Raw genomic sequence first — 15572 nt, forward strand, 5'->3', positions numbered from 1 at the left:
GCAAAGCAACCCTCGTATATATAAGAGAAGCTTTCGAATCTTTGAAGTGCAATGATGTATAGAGTATACGACATATTATCTTAAGTAGTTTCCTTTCGCCACGCATATCCCAATCATAAACGACAATACGTCTTTCTCCTTATCTTATGCAAAATAAACATACTGTGAAATATTAGGCCCCAATTTCAGATAATAATGGGATCACTTTGACCCAATAAATTTTCCATAATTGTCCATTTTTAAATTTCTAATGAGAGTATAATTATTGATCTCTAATAATAACTTTTATACTTTTAAATTTTAGCCTTTCTGAATAAAGGAAAATAATTCAATTCTTCGTTATAACCAAATACAAATATAAAAAATAATTATAAAAATAAAATTGATATTTATTTATTATTTTCTTTCGTTATTTTCCTTTCTTTGCTTTCCAAAATAAATCCTAAATTCATAATGTAACGTATGTTTAATTAGTCAATTTTAAAAGTTTGTGGTTACAAGATAACAAAATGAAGCATAAATAAATAAAGGTACTATCTTAATGAAAATACATTTTAAGTGGTTGATATAATATCTTAAAAAATGATGAAAGTGCTATTCTATTTTCAATTTCATTGTTAATTACAGTTGAGAATGATGTTGTTATAAAAGGTCAAAACTAGTAAAATTGATAAAATAAATAAAAATAAATATGGTAAAAATTAAAAAAATTCGTAAAATTAAGAGTATTCTAATACATTAAATTGAAGTTATTTGCATATCTCTCCTGAAAATTATCATTATCCTATACTTTTTTGAAACACTAGCAAATTTTTTAAACAAAATAATAGTTCAAACGCGTCATCAACCATAATTCCATAAATTTAAATAAATATAATTAATAATCTATTTATGATATTAAGCGGGTTACACAAGTTGTATATAGATCAATACGACTCACTTAACATGTTTATGATATTAAGCGGGTTAAACGTGTCGTGTTCATCTCAACTATCTAATTTTCATATTATGTTTGTGTCGAAATTATAAAATATTATTTCATTTTTAAAATATTGCTCCGCATATGGCAGAAGTGCTAACACTAGTAATTTATTAACAAAGAAGCATATTTAAGCACTTTGATTAATATTAATACTTTCTCATTAAATTTTTTTAAAATTATAGACTCTTTTTTTTTTTTTTTTGAAAGTACAATTAATCATGTACCCTTCATTTAATATATTTTATTTGTTACGAAGGATCTTTCTATTTGATTTTTTTTATTGCAAATGATATCTAATATTATTTGATTTTTTAAATAATAATATTAGTTACTTTTTTTTATTACCTCTGTTGCATAATACTTGTCACATTTAAAATTTCACGATTTTTTAAGAAAATCATTAAATTTATCTAAGTTTTAATAAATTATTGAGCAAATTGACTATATTATCCTTAATTTAATATTAATTATCTAAGAAATTATTAAGTTAAAGTAATAATTATTGATTCTATATAAAAGATAAATATGAAAAAAAATCTTATTACTTTTTAAAATTACAAATATGATAAATATTTTGAAAAAAATTATTTTATCAAATGTGATAAGGAAGGCACAAACGCAATTAGTAAACTCTATTAAAATTTGAAAGCAGTCTATCTCGTGGGACGGTGGCTAGTTTATTTTATTTTGTTTACCTTTGACTTTTAGAAGTCAAAATTAGCCCCGTGCAAATGATAGTGACATGTCTCTATACTATTAGTTAAAACTGCTTTGTTCCCTGAGCTCGATCTCACTGAATCAATAACCCAAAGCTTTTCACTTCCCTTCTTGAGTCTACCTAACCACCAAAATTCTCCCTCCCCCCGTTCTCTCTCTGATTCTACCCCCCCCACGGTCCCCAATTCGCCGGCGATCTCTGGTCAGGTACGTTTAAGCGTTGACCTATCCATACTCGCTGATATATGCATATAAATGAACAAGCACATCATCGTTACATTACTTACGGACATGAATCTGAGTTTGCGGTTGTATTTTAGGTGCTGAATCTGCAGAAAGTTACATATTAGTAGGATATGGGGAGACTTTGCTGATTGATTCTCATTAGCATTTTATTTTTAACTATTTTCCCTTTCTTTTTATGTATATGATCGATTTTTTTTTTTTTTTTCCTGCTGAGTAGTTTAACAGATTTACTGGATAATTTTAGATTAAGCTCTATTAATCAGAAGAAAATAAATTTGGTTTAATCTAGGATTTGTTGTGGAATTTTAGTTCAGGTTATTGTTTAATTCACATTACCATGTTTAATTTGCACTTCTAAGGAGTGGGCACTAGAACAGGATAAACTGGGGAGTGGAAGGAAACATGTCGCTTGCCTTGTCTTGTTTTAGCTTGAAATCCTTCAACTGGGAGTGTTTGGTTCCTTACCAAGCTATTATCTATTCCTCATATATGTGAATTGGGTAGTCAAAATAACTGGTTGACATTGAATTTTGTGTATTTCCATCTCTTGGCCTTTGGTATGCTATGCTGAGAATTTACTTGCTCCCACTTTAATCTATCTCGATGGGTTAACTAATGGACTTGATATCCTTGTGGTTTATGATTTGAACTTCGTAGATAATAACTTGTTCTCATGAAGTCCAAATGGACACCAAATTCCTCTTTTGATATTATGTATGTTTCTTTTTTTTTCATTTGGCAATGTGCAGTAATTCGATGTTTGGATTGTCTAACCTTTAATTGATCTGCAACTGTTACAGAAGTATTCGATATGGCTTCATTCAAAGCATTCTTGAACAGTCCAGTTGGTCCTAAAACAACTCATTTCTGGGGACCTGTTGCCAATTGGGGATTTGTCGTTGCTGTATGCGTCACTACCTTACTTTAGATTATTCACTACCTAATGCCTAATTCATGTATGTATTACAGTTTTATCTGGTGCATTTAACAGGGCTTGGTGGACATGCAAAAGCCTCCAGAAATGATTTCCGGAAATATGACAGGAGGTAAAATTTCTCGATATTTAAAATTTCCAGTAATGATTTCTGGAAATTTTTCACACTAGTTAAATGGATAATTGAAACCTTTCCTTCACTTTCGGTGCTGCAGCAATGTGTGTTTATTCAGCATTATTCATGAGGTTTGCATGGATGGTACAACCTCGCAACTATCTACTTCTAGCATGCCATGCTTCAAATGAGACTGTGCAACTCTATCAATTCTCTCGTTGGGCAAGGGCTCAAGGGTAAGTTGCTTTCAATGCAATTTGTGTTAAATTATTTATGCTTGTTTCACACTTGTTGTGGAGCCAAAGGAAGTTTTGTGGGCAAAATTTAGAAAGTCCAATCCAGTCTTATGGCATTTCTTCATAAACTGTAAAAGTACCTCAATGACTCCTGTGAAATGCTGTGTTGTTTTGCAGTTCTTGAGAAAAAATAGATTACCCCATTAAACACTTTTGCTTACTTAAATGGAAAGAGGTCTTGAATATTCTGAAAATTAAATCTCTTCTGAAATCAATAAACAGATAGCCATTGCTTTTTGAAACTTGGAGTTCCTATGGTTAGCTGGACCTGTCTAGCCACCATTGGTGTCAGGCATATGTGTCTATCATTGGAAACATAAGGTTATGCTTCAAATTACCATGTTATAATTAACTTTTTCCTTTCACTCCTCTGATCCAAACTGATACATTAGTGGATTTGCACTTACTGCTAGGCAAACCTTACAAGTGCAATCACAGTTATAACTAGCATTGCAAGTTTACACCACAAATTATCTTTGTGAATTTGCATAAAGTTCTTATCTTTTCCTATGTCGGTTGCAGCTGATTTATTGATGACAGTGAATTTCCGAAAATGTTTGTGACAAACAACTAGTTGATTGATTAACTAACTCTGTTTTTTTTTTTTTTTTTTTTCCTTTCCATAGGTACCTCTCATCAGAGAAAAAAGAGAAAGCCTCGTCAGAGTAATAGAATACTGCTTTGATTGTCCTGTGTTGCTGGGATTCATATTTTGATTTATGGAGGAGCTGATGGTAATTGGAATGTGAAAACACTTTCATTGTACTACTAGTAATAACCATGAAGCAGATTATTGACTGAAGTTTGGTGTTCGTGATTTAATTCACCAATTCATTCAGAACAGTATATGAAATAATTGGCTTAATTTCACTCATGGTTGCTCAACTATAGACCCTATTACATTGAGTCATTGACGTTCCTAATTTTTAATTTGTTACACAAAATGTTTCAAAAAAATATATCTGTCAGTTTCGCCGTTTTAGATTTGGAAGAAAAATAATGATTATGGCAGTAAAAAATATGCCACATCACCTCATCCAGTCAACTTTATGACTCAAAATTTTTCTCTCTCCTAAGAATGTCAACCCTAAGCCTAACTTTTTTTTCTTTCTTTGTAAACCCTCTCTATCATGAGCTTTTGACAAAAATTAATGTTCTCCCAAAAACTATTTTTCAAAACTATTTTTCAATCTAATGTCATTTGAAAATTATTTTCCAATCTCTGACATAGAGAGAGTGTGTGTTATATTAAAATAACCAACTCAATTGGTGGCTTCAGGGCAATAGAAAAAGTAATCCATACCGACAAGCAGCTAGCGATATAAATAAATAATAATTTATATTTTGTAATGGTGGTTTCAATACAAAATGAAATTTTAAGTTGTTAGTTTGCATTTTTACTAAAACATACAATTTGTTTAGTGGTTTTAGTTGTGGGATGTGACCACTAGTCAGCAAAAAGTATATGAGGAAATAATATTTTGTTAAGAGTTCACCTAATTAAATAGTGGTTTCAGAAGAAAAAAAATTGTTCACTCAAAATATTTTTTCATCAAAATACACTGTGATCTAGTAGTTTTGGTTCACAATTGTTTCAAGTTAAATAATAATAATATAAGTTTCCTTACACAGTTAAAAGTTACCAATAGTAATAGTGTCATAATAATTAATACATGAAAAATTAATCATATTAATGTCTATCCACATGTTCTCCTATCCCACACCTTGAAGACCTCATATTACGACTTGGATTTCAGCGTATTGCATTCTCTAATATCTTGATATTCTTCTTCATACTCAATATTTATATCGACACTCATATAAGGAGCTTGAACCACATTCACATATTGTTGTTGTGGGTTATGAAATGTCAGATGAGTCTATTGATCAAGTGTCATCATCATCTCAAAAAAAATCATTAAATGAGTACCTAGTATGAGATGTAGAACCATCGCGTGTGTCAAAAGACGCCGCAGAAGTATTGGAAGCAAGCACTGCACATTGAAATGGCGTTGCCTCGCTAATTTCGGAGAAAGAAGTATGGATGACCCGTTTATAACATGAACCTGTTTAACTTCAACCTTAAACCGTTTATTTCGCATATTAGACGAATCATGTTTGTGTGTCTTGACCTATTTTGACACCCATAATTGATCCTATGCTTCTCTAAGTAAAATATTATAAGCAAGTAACCAGCAATAAAGAAAAATGTATAAAACCATGTATATTTGATATATACATACGAATTGAACTGAAAACTTTCTAAATTTATTGAAGGAATAAAGTTTAATCTGTCCCTGAACTTGGACTCAACATACAATTTATCCAAAAATTAACTTTTTGTACAATTTGCCGTTGATTTCATACCAAAAGAACAAAATGTCTAATTTTTTAAGAAAAATTTTGTTTTTAGTTTTAACTATTAAAAAAATACTTAAAATTTTAAAATTAAAAAATAAAAAATATTTAAAAATATGATAACAATTACAAAAATGTACAATATTTGATTTAAAAATAATTTAATAAATATTTGATTTGAAAAAAAAATTTGTTGAATTAGACAAAGTTTTGATTATATTGAAATATTTGGTAGAAAAATATATATTATTTTTTATTTGATTATTTTTTAATTATATTTGATTCGTATCAAATATTTAATTACTTCTTTAATCATATTTGATTTGTATTAAATAATTTATTTTTTGAAAAATTGAGCATTTTTTATCATTGGTACAAGTTTAAAGGCTAATTTATAGAAAAAATTAATTTTTGGACAAATTTGTGCCCAAATTCACAGGGTAAACTGAGCTTTATTCCTTTATTGAATGTTATATTCCTCTGTTAAATGTTAGAAATGGAGAACAATCTGTGTCGGAGGCATAAATACGGTAGTTAAAATCTGTTTAATTCCCTTAATAAAGTTTGGCAACGGTCACACCCAACAAAAAGCCTAACCAGCTATCAAACGACATAAACTGACACCAATGAAATAGCCGAAAACGACAAATTCCCTTCAGCTACAGCCTACAGGTGGCCGCATTTATGTCAGCTTTCCCTATTATTGTCATCGATGACCGCAAATGCACCGGAAACCACAGCCGCCGCCCATCCTGTTGATCCAAACAATGGTTTTTCCGAGCAAACCAGAACTTCAGTCTACGGCCAACTACTCCTCTGCCACGACCGCATGAACCTCTCTCCATTGCTCAATGTTCTCTCTCTCTCCTTCACTCATCCACCACCGAGTTGTAATCTAAAACTCAGGGATTAGCTCAGTCCTTGTTACAGTTTCCTAATCTACCATGTTCATATAGATAATATATTTTACAATGTTTAGGATGAAGATGTATCCTTATAAATTATGTCAAATAAAGAAAACAGGAAAATCAAATACCAAGACAAAGAACTAATTGTACGGATTTATTTTTTGAAATGATAATCGAACTTACAAGTGCAATCACAGTTGTAACTAGCAATGAAAGTTTACACCACAACTGACTACATTATTGGTTATCTTTGGGAATTTGCATCAAGTTCTTATCTTTTCCTGCATCAGTTGCAGCTGATTTTTGATGATAATGAAACCCTTAATGTGTTGTGGCAAAACAAATGGTTGATTAATTGACATTAACCTTTTTTTTCGGTCCTTTCCACAGTTAGCTGTAAAGATAACCAATAACCAAAGCAGGAAGAAAAACCACTTTGTTTTCTTTTACCTACTTTTAATCATCTAACCATAACTGGAGATCTAAAAACAAAAAGGTAAAAAGAAAACAAAAATTGTGTCCATCTGCCACTTCACTTAGCAAAAATGTCGCGTCAGCACAGCTTCTGTGCTTCTACTACTATGCAGTATAATCACAATGTATGCTCCAACTCCTTCATGATTAAAGAGTATCAGCGGGTAATCAGGAATAATGAAAACCTTAATTTCGTTCATCAGCTGTTTTCCTTAGATTTCAGCCTCTTGCTTTCAACCTCTTGCTTCCATCATTTTCTTCAGATGTCTTCTTTTTGCGCTTGCCTTTCTCTTTAGATTTTTTCTTTCTTTTCACTGGCAGTGTTCCCATCTCATCTTCGTTTTGGATCTCACTCAAATTTTGTGCTTTCAATGTAACCTCTGCTTGGGGAAAAAGATGCATAATCAGTGGCAAGGCTAGTCTATGACCTAGAAATGAATATTCCAATCCTATCCCATTCACAGAGCATTTAACTAACATGTTTTACAAAAATCCAAAGCTACCAGATATGTGGACTCTAAAACACCACCACTCTCCTATGCCACAATCCCTTTTCAATCCTGCTGCCAATAGTTACTCAATAAATTAAAGCACAGGTATGGGCTACAACTTGTTCTTCTTTATGAACCCATGTTCAACAAATGTGGTAAATGTATATAGTGTGCAAATACCGTCCCAAGAAAATAATTTGTGAAGCCATGCACAAAGAAAGGAAAATCTAACCTCTCTCGGTAAAATTGGAATCAAAGACAACATTTGTAAGGTGTTGCTTCAGGAAAACCTGCATGTACAATAGAACTTAGTTGGTTAAAATAATTGGAACCAATATGCAGCATCTCATTGTAATTCCATAACCACATTCAAATATGAACTTCTAGACATGAATAACCTACTAACAGCCTTAAGTCTGATTTAAACTGGTAATTCAACCACAAAAAAAAAAAAAAAAAAAAAAAAAAAAAAAAAAAAAAAAAAACGTGGAAGTTATTCACGAAATCTAAACGAGAATTAAGTCAGGGTACATACCGCAGAAAGAAGTTGTCGTGTCTTTATATCCCACAAGCGCAAATAGCTATCCAGACCTAAAAGAGCAAACGAGGAACATATGGAGAAAAACTTAGCCCCAGAATAATGTAACCAAAGATCTAAGTGCGCACACACCAGAACAGGAGTGAACAAGGACCAAAGACAATATTTGTTAAATACCAAGAGAAAAACTATGCCATTTACTCACCGCAAGATCCTATCACGGGGAGCTCAGGATGCCTGGCAATGGATCTGATGCTTCCAGAACACTTCCCCAAAAAGCATCCTAACAATTTCCCTGAAAAGAAAATTTACTGTCAACATAATCATCAGAAAGAAAACTACCAGTTAGACAATAGATTAATAGAAAAACAAATGCAACAGTATGGCAGCAGATAAAAGAAGTAACAGAAGTTACCTCAATCGATAACTATTAAGCAATCACATATATACTTTACCTCCTTGAGTACTATGATAGATAGATAAAACATTGAACAAGAGCCATAGATGAGTACCATAAGAGCAAAGGGACTAACAAGGCTGAAAAAAAAAAAAATCTACAAAGGAGATACCATAAAGCCAGACCCACATGTACAGACATCATTACAGTGAAGAAAAAATGATATTTTTATGTACATTGCGGGACCTAGGTATAAGACACCATATGCATAACTAAATAATGGATTAAAAGTTGAAACAGCTTAAGTAGTAGCCAGGTTTGTGCAGGATAGCCACCACATATTCCAATGGAGCAATCAAGTGGTCAACAAGTCATTGGTTTGGAACTCAGTAAGTGGCTTGGATCCACATTATTCAATTAAAGTTCAGATATGGAACAAGAACTTGCAGGTTGACCAACCTCATCTAAGAAATATTTTCTATTTGGGTAAGAATTCAAGTACATGCTTTCTGTTAAAATACACACAAGTACTAAAAGCGGAACATATTAAAAGCAGAACACAGGATCAAAAGGCGCACGTTTCTTTTTTGTTAAAAGAGATGGAATCAAATGTATATGATTATGCATTCAAGTACCTGTACAGAAGCAAGATTACTGGACCTGTTCCCTATATAGATTGTGTGGCCATGCATATTTCTTTTGTTAAAAGAGATGGAAACAAATGTATACGATTATGCACTCAAGTACCTGTGCGTATGTCAACGGAAGCAAGATCGCCAGACCCGTTCCCTATATAGATTGTGTGGCCATCTTGATCTTCAGTGACAGCCTTAATCGGGGTCTCACGGAAATCGAATGAAATTACAGGTCTGCGCTGGGCAGAAGTATCATAAAGACGAACCTGATAGGGTAATCAGAAACATCACATACCATGTTTTCATTCCAGACCTTTCAAATTCCAATTACTTTTTAAACATAAAAGAAATATTGCTAATAAAGGTTACCTCATGGTTGTTGGTACCAGCCACAAATTTACGGTGATCAACATTATTCAGGAATGTTGCAGATGTAAACCACGTGGGAGTAAAAATACCAAGGCTGTTTTTAGGAGGCTGCATAAAATGAAAATATCAAATACATGAGGCCGAAATACACATAAAATAAACAATAACGTGGTTTCCTTGTTCAGCAATAGATGATGAGGAAGTATAAAGTGGCTCACAGCTTTTGCAGTCCATATCTTAGTACACTTCTCAAGATCCCATAGATTGACTTCCACACCTTTCCTAAATGGAAAAAAAGAAGCATTCATTTCATTACTGGCCACATTAAGTCTAAAGTTTACAGTGCAATGTTATGTATTACTCACCCTCCAAATAAAGCATAGTTTTCACTTCCATCCACTTTAGAACATGAAATATTACCAGAAGCACAAACTTTCCATGTCCTAGAGGCATTAGTGCTAGCATTATCTGCAGTCCAACTGTTAACTTCAATGGATTTCATGCTTGTATGTCCTTTTGCTGTACATGTAAGCAAAGTGCATGACCTAAAGATTACCAACCTAGACAGATATCAGCATTCATAGTATTACATAAATTTCATATCATTCTTATTTCTGAAAAAGAAAAATGTAGCAATACCCAGATAATCTTTGTGTTTTGAATAAATGTAAACCAATAACATCATCATCCTCAAGTTGAACGCCAGCATCACCAACACTAGAAATTGAAATGTTAGTGTCCCCATTAAGTGGATTTAGTAGTTCGATCTGCAATTCGTATTAAGCACATCATTAAGTAAGATAACCTTCTGTGAGACTAGAAGTACTAGAAATCAAAAATTCATCCCTGAATATTCAAATTTAAATAAAAAATAACTCACCTCGCCACTTTTTCTTGCAACAGCTAATAACTGCACAAAAACAGAATTTCAAGCACTGTCAAGATAGTAATTGAAGTAACTGTTGCATAACCAGGCAACTAAATTCCATTTATATTTTACTCCAAAACCCAGAGAAAATAAACCACAGAAAATGACATAACAGAACTAGCCTTCGTTTGTCAATCTTAATCAAATAGATAAGACCAATTGGCAAACACCCACTTACACTTCTCAAGTTTCAGCTCAAAAATAAAAACAGAATAACACATACAGGGTCTCTTTTACTGTCATCCATAGAAACAGCAAGCACGCACTTTGAGGCGTCTGTACTGCCCCATCTCTCCACCACCTGAGGGATTCTTCGGTCATCACGAGATTCAATTACTTCAAAAAGAAACAATTCAATGTCGAGAATAAAAATTAAATGATTATAATCAAGAAAAAGAGAGAGGATTTTGTATAAGCAACAATAATTAACCTTTAATGAAACCAAGTGCGTCAAAAGTTAGTGCTCGAATCGGAGGGCAACCAGGGCACTCTATGGTGGTAGTTCGCGGCATTGTTTACTGTTTACGGTGTTGCGTTCAAATTCAGCTCTTCTGATAGAATGGGATACAAAGGAGCCAAAACCCTAAACCCTAATTCTTTATTTTGTCTGTCGGATCATATTCTTTTGAATATTCGTTTGTTACCTCTTTATTTTACTTAATTTGGTTCATTCCCCTCATATTTTCAATATATCCCCCTAGACAAGTAAGAATTAACATAAAATTAAAATAAATTGAGTCAGATTAGATTTAAAAAAGAAAAGGGGAAAAAAAAAAGAAAATGGATTATCAATGCATAAATTCAGCCATCAATTTTGAAAAAGATCAATTGTGTTAGTAAAATTATTAATTTGATAATATTACACATTTTCACATTAATAATAACAATTTCTATATTTTTATTTTTAAATATAAAATATTAATTTGATGGGGTAGTTGGCACAATTTTATAATAATAATTTTTATATATTTTAATATTCTAATAAGTATTTAATTAATTTAATTTTATAAATTAATATATTTAATAAGTGTAATTTTATAAATTAAAGAGGAAAATGATATTACGTGTCTTGTATGAAAATATAAAATGCAATTATGATTTGTAAAAAGTAATTTAAAGATGCATCATCTTAATTGAAGCATACTATATGTTAATTGAGTTTATTATAAAATCTTTTTCTTTACATTATTTTTGAAAATGACATATTTAAAAAAAAAAAAAAACAACAAATGTGGTGAGCTCTTTCTACATCAACATCCTTTTTGAGACCTCTTGAATATGCATAGGATATTTTAAAAAATATGTGTATATATATAAAAAAAAATAATTAGATGAGCACAGATATGCTTACAAATTTTAGACATAAATAAAAATAACATTTGTGATTGAATAGGAATTTAAATTTTATTAGTTCAAAAATGAAGAATTATTTCTTAATTTAATAGATTAATAATTAAAATTGAACTATCTTCCTTAATTGAAATTTTGATTAAAATTTAAACAATAAATAATAAATTCAAAACCCAAATATTCATATAATAAATAAAAAAGTCAAGATTGATTATTTGATTTTAAAATTGAACCAATTCTAAGATGTAAAAATAATCGGTTGAATATTAATTCAAATTAAAGTGTAATTGCAACTAAATTGACAAGTTCAGGGTGCTTATGGTACAAAAATCGATTTAGAGTGAAATTGTAACCGGTCGAAAAGTTTAGAGTGAAATTGAAAGTTAGGCCATTGAATAAACTAAAATTGAATAAAAACCTAAAATAAAGAAATCTCTCCCTAATTGAATGTTCTAGTAATTGAAATTGAATACTCTTTTTAATGTTGGAGAAAGTTCACAGCGACACTCTTCAGGGAAGAACACCATATGGATTTATGAGCTACATCTACTCCAGGTACCCCCCACCACCCTAAATCCAGCCAAAAACAAATTTGGTTAATGCTAATAATTCAATACTTGTTTCATTGATAAAGGCAGAAAAGGAGAAGAGAAATTTTCTAAACTTCAGGTATAGATTATGATCCTACATGGGTTATTCTCTGTTTCAGTCATTAAAACTTGTCTGCATTTCACTTTATGACAATTTATTTTATGTTTGGCTTTCAGATACTTGAAAGCATAATCGCAAAGTGTGAATACAAAAGGCAAGATTTTATTCACGGGGTATTTTTCCAGTTCGCTGTTGCTGCCATTTGTGATATGGGGTTCTCTAATTCTGGGTTCCCATCAATTACAATCTTCACAAACTCAAGTGCTTCTTCAATTAAGGAAGCATCTAGAGTACCCAACTCAACTGGAAATTTGGAAGGATCATACTGTAGATTTTTGCTATATTTTTTCATCCACACAAGTCAGTGTGACATGCCAGGACAATTTCGTTACTGAGCTCGGAATTACAGGAGACAAGCCAGCTGAGGTCGGTAATTTTGTTGGGTATGCAATTCCAGATCAAACTTTATCAGAGATTTTCTCTATAGATTCTTTTGTTGTCACTCTTTCGAGGCTAACCAGCTTGAGAGTCCTCAGTCTTGTATCTCCGGGTATTTGGAGTCCACTTCCAGACAAAATTCATCAGTTGTCTTCACTTGAATATTTGGATTTGAGTTCAAATTATCTTTTTGGTTCGGTTCTTCAAAAAATTTCAACAATGGTGAAGCTTCAAACTCTTACACTTGATGAAAATCCTACAATGGGTGAACACTCGAAAAATTCAACTGTAAAATATTTTTATCAACTCTAATGTTTAAAAGTAAACAGATTAAAAAAAAGCACATATCAAAGCATAAGAAAAATATAATTAGAAAACTCCTACTTGGTTTTCAAAAAGAGAAAAATAATAATCAAATCTAATTGTACGCATGAATATATACATGGAGGAGGTAGATAGATAATTTTAAAAAAATATTTTTTAATAATTAAAGTATGTATTTTATTTAAAATTTTAATTTTTAAATAAAATTAACTCAAAGTAATACATATAAAAGAATTTGTTTTAATGTAAGAATAATGAAACCTTATTTTGATAGGATATACAAATTCCACCAGGAAACCGAATAGGTTACATATTCACTGCTATAAAAAGAATTGCGTAGCCTTCCCACAAATCCATAGTCAGTGTTTTTTTCCCTCAACAGCAATCGATTCATCGCTCTAAAATTTTTCATTATAGATAATCTCTAAATAAGTAGTTAATTAACGTTATTTGAAAACTTTTTTCGTTTTGTCGTTTCCGTTTTATTAGACCAATTCAGAAATTTGAAGACGCGGAAAGCTGAAAAATTGAACAAGATGGTCAGAATATCGTCAACTCAGGAGGTAACTTAATTTATGTTTTGATTGTTTTTTAACAAAAAAAGTAATATAACTTTTTTTTTTTTTTTTTTAATTTTTTCGCAAACAGCTGGATGTTGTTGATGATGATAAGAATCGTGAAAGAGAAAGTACTTTCAAGGATCGGATTGGTCTTTTGCCTGATCATATTCTTATAACCATTCTAGTCCACTTGACCCTTAAGGAAAGGGCGAGGGTAAGTGCAGTGTGTAAGAGGTGGAGACCTTTGTTTGCATATACAAGTTCCTTGAACTTTGATGGTTTAGAAGTTCTTTTTCAATGTTTCCCTAGTCACAAATTGGTGCTCGAAAAGAGGCCTTGTTTCATAGATTGGGTGAGTCAGATCCTGAAATTACACAAGGCTACCATCATTGATGAGTTTATGATTCGTTTTGATCTTGATAAAACCTCTGCAAATGAGATTGACAATTGGCTTCACTTTGCATTATCAAGGAGAGTTCAAAGACTTGAATTTAACTTCGATTCCAAGGTTATACCTGAAGTTTCAAGGTGCTATACCTTGTCGATGGCACATGCTGGCTCCTCTTGCATTAAGTCCTTAACCTCCGTATCCTTGACGAATGTAGATGTAACTGCTGAAGTTCTCGAGCACTTCCTCTCTAACTGTCCTAATCTTGAGCGACTGCTTGTGAATAGGTCAGTGTCTCTATTGAGTCTTAAAGTTGCAGGTCCATCACCCTTCCGGCTGAAGCATCTGGAAATACAATACTGCCAAGATTTCGGACAACTGGAAATATGTGCGCCAAATCTTGTTTATTTTGGATACCTTGGCCGAAAGATGAGATTGCATATCGTACATGCTCCCTCACTTATCCATGTATATCTTTCTTACTATTGTTTGGACAGTCCAACTTTCGTATTGCTCCAACTTTTAAGCTTCTTTTCTCAGCTACAGATTCTTCATTTGGATTTTTCCACAGTGAGTATCAATTTTGTCTTTTGTTGTGATTATTTTGTTCAATAGTTGTTTGCCATTTTCTTTTGAATTTTGTTGCTTCTAATTCCTGACTATATATATATATATATTTTCTTGTAGATATTACAGATGCCAAATATACCCGAACTGACTAATTTAAAGCATTTAGTAATAGGAGGATGTGCGGATTCCCATGATAGTCTGCTTTGGATAGATCCTCTGTTAAAGGCATGTCCTAGCTTGCAGAAACTTAGTTTACGGGTAATCTCATCATTCTTAGAATTGCAGAAACTCTGTTCTGTTCATCCCCATTCCCTTTTTTTCATTTCTGTTATTAGGTCAAACGCGAACATCTTTCTTTCGATCATGAGCATATATATATAATACCGATCCATTTTTGCTTTCCCTTTGATCATGCAGTTGATGATAAGTAAGGCTATGTTGTTCCACCAGAAAGGGTTTCGTTTGACGAAGGAAAAACCGACAATCATCAAAACCCCGCATCAAAGTCTCAAGATAGTGGAAATTATGGGATTTGTCGGATATACGATTGACTTTCAATTTTTATATTATATTTTTGAGACAGCCATCGTGCTCGAGAAACTCATAATCGATCGCAGGAAGCCTTACAGTTTAGGAACTCCATGGGAGTTCGAGGAAGATAAGGAGAAGCAAGACGCACTGCAGCGCGCTCTGCAATTAAAAAGAATAATTCCTGCAAGCGTTGAAGTAGTTATTATTTAGTTTTATAATTATTCCAATCTTATGGTTTTGGTTTGGTGTAATCTTATAGTTTTATAATTATTACAGAGCTTATGGACCAGAACTGCACGGTTTTGAAGGAGCATTGCATCTGGTTTTTGATTTTAATACTCGAAATATTTTTTATATATAATAAATAAATTT

The 15572-nt window shown here is 32.0% G+C and overlaps 3 protein-coding genes across 3 annotated transcripts; 2 read left to right on the forward strand and 1 right to left on the reverse strand.

Annotated features, from left to right (window-relative positions):
- Positions 1-1766: 1766 nt before the first annotated feature.
- LOC105640225 (mitochondrial pyruvate carrier 1) lies at positions 1767-4175 on the forward strand. The gene is made up of 5 exons (XM_012224482.4): positions 1767-1906; positions 2746-2849; positions 2937-2991; positions 3095-3230; positions 3917-4175. Exons 2-5 carry the CDS (start codon positions 2757-2759, stop codon positions 3957-3959), a joined length of 327 nt encoding a protein of 108 aa, XP_012079872.1. The 5' UTR covers positions 1767-1906; positions 2746-2756; the 3' UTR covers positions 3960-4175.
- A 2708-nt stretch (positions 4176-6883) lies between these two features.
- Positions 6884-11002, reverse strand: LOC105640226 (Transducin/WD40 repeat-like superfamily protein). Its single transcript, XM_012224483.4, is given in 13 exon segments — positions 6884-7355; positions 7358-7410; positions 7754-7811; positions 8057-8112; positions 8265-8354; positions 9204-9357; positions 9461-9568; positions 9679-9742; positions 9826-10020; positions 10100-10227; positions 10341-10370; positions 10612-10724; positions 10819-11002. Coding segments are annotated over 13 exon segments (1164 nt in total). The 5' UTR covers positions 10901-11002; the 3' UTR covers positions 6884-7322.
- A 1217-nt stretch (positions 11003-12219) lies between these two features.
- On the forward strand, positions 12220-15536 carry LOC105640729 (F-box/LRR-repeat protein 13). Its single transcript, XM_089726824.1, has 7 exons — positions 12220-12293; positions 12377-12407; positions 12506-12679; positions 12768-13115; positions 13800-14669; positions 14787-14927; positions 15087-15536. The coding sequence occupies exons 1-7, from the start codon at positions 12220-12222 to the stop codon at positions 15408-15410; spliced, it is 1962 nt and encodes a 653-aa protein (XP_089582950.1). The 3' UTR covers positions 15411-15536.
- The last annotated feature ends 36 nt before the right edge of the window (positions 15537-15572 follow it).

The sequence above is a fragment of the Jatropha curcas genome, chromosome 10 (assembly GCF_041381405.1).
Source record: "Jatropha curcas cultivar XTBG-Jc1 chromosome 10, XTBG_Jcur_1.0, whole genome shotgun sequence".
Taxonomy (NCBI): domain Eukaryota; kingdom Viridiplantae; phylum Streptophyta; class Magnoliopsida; order Malpighiales; family Euphorbiaceae; genus Jatropha; species Jatropha curcas.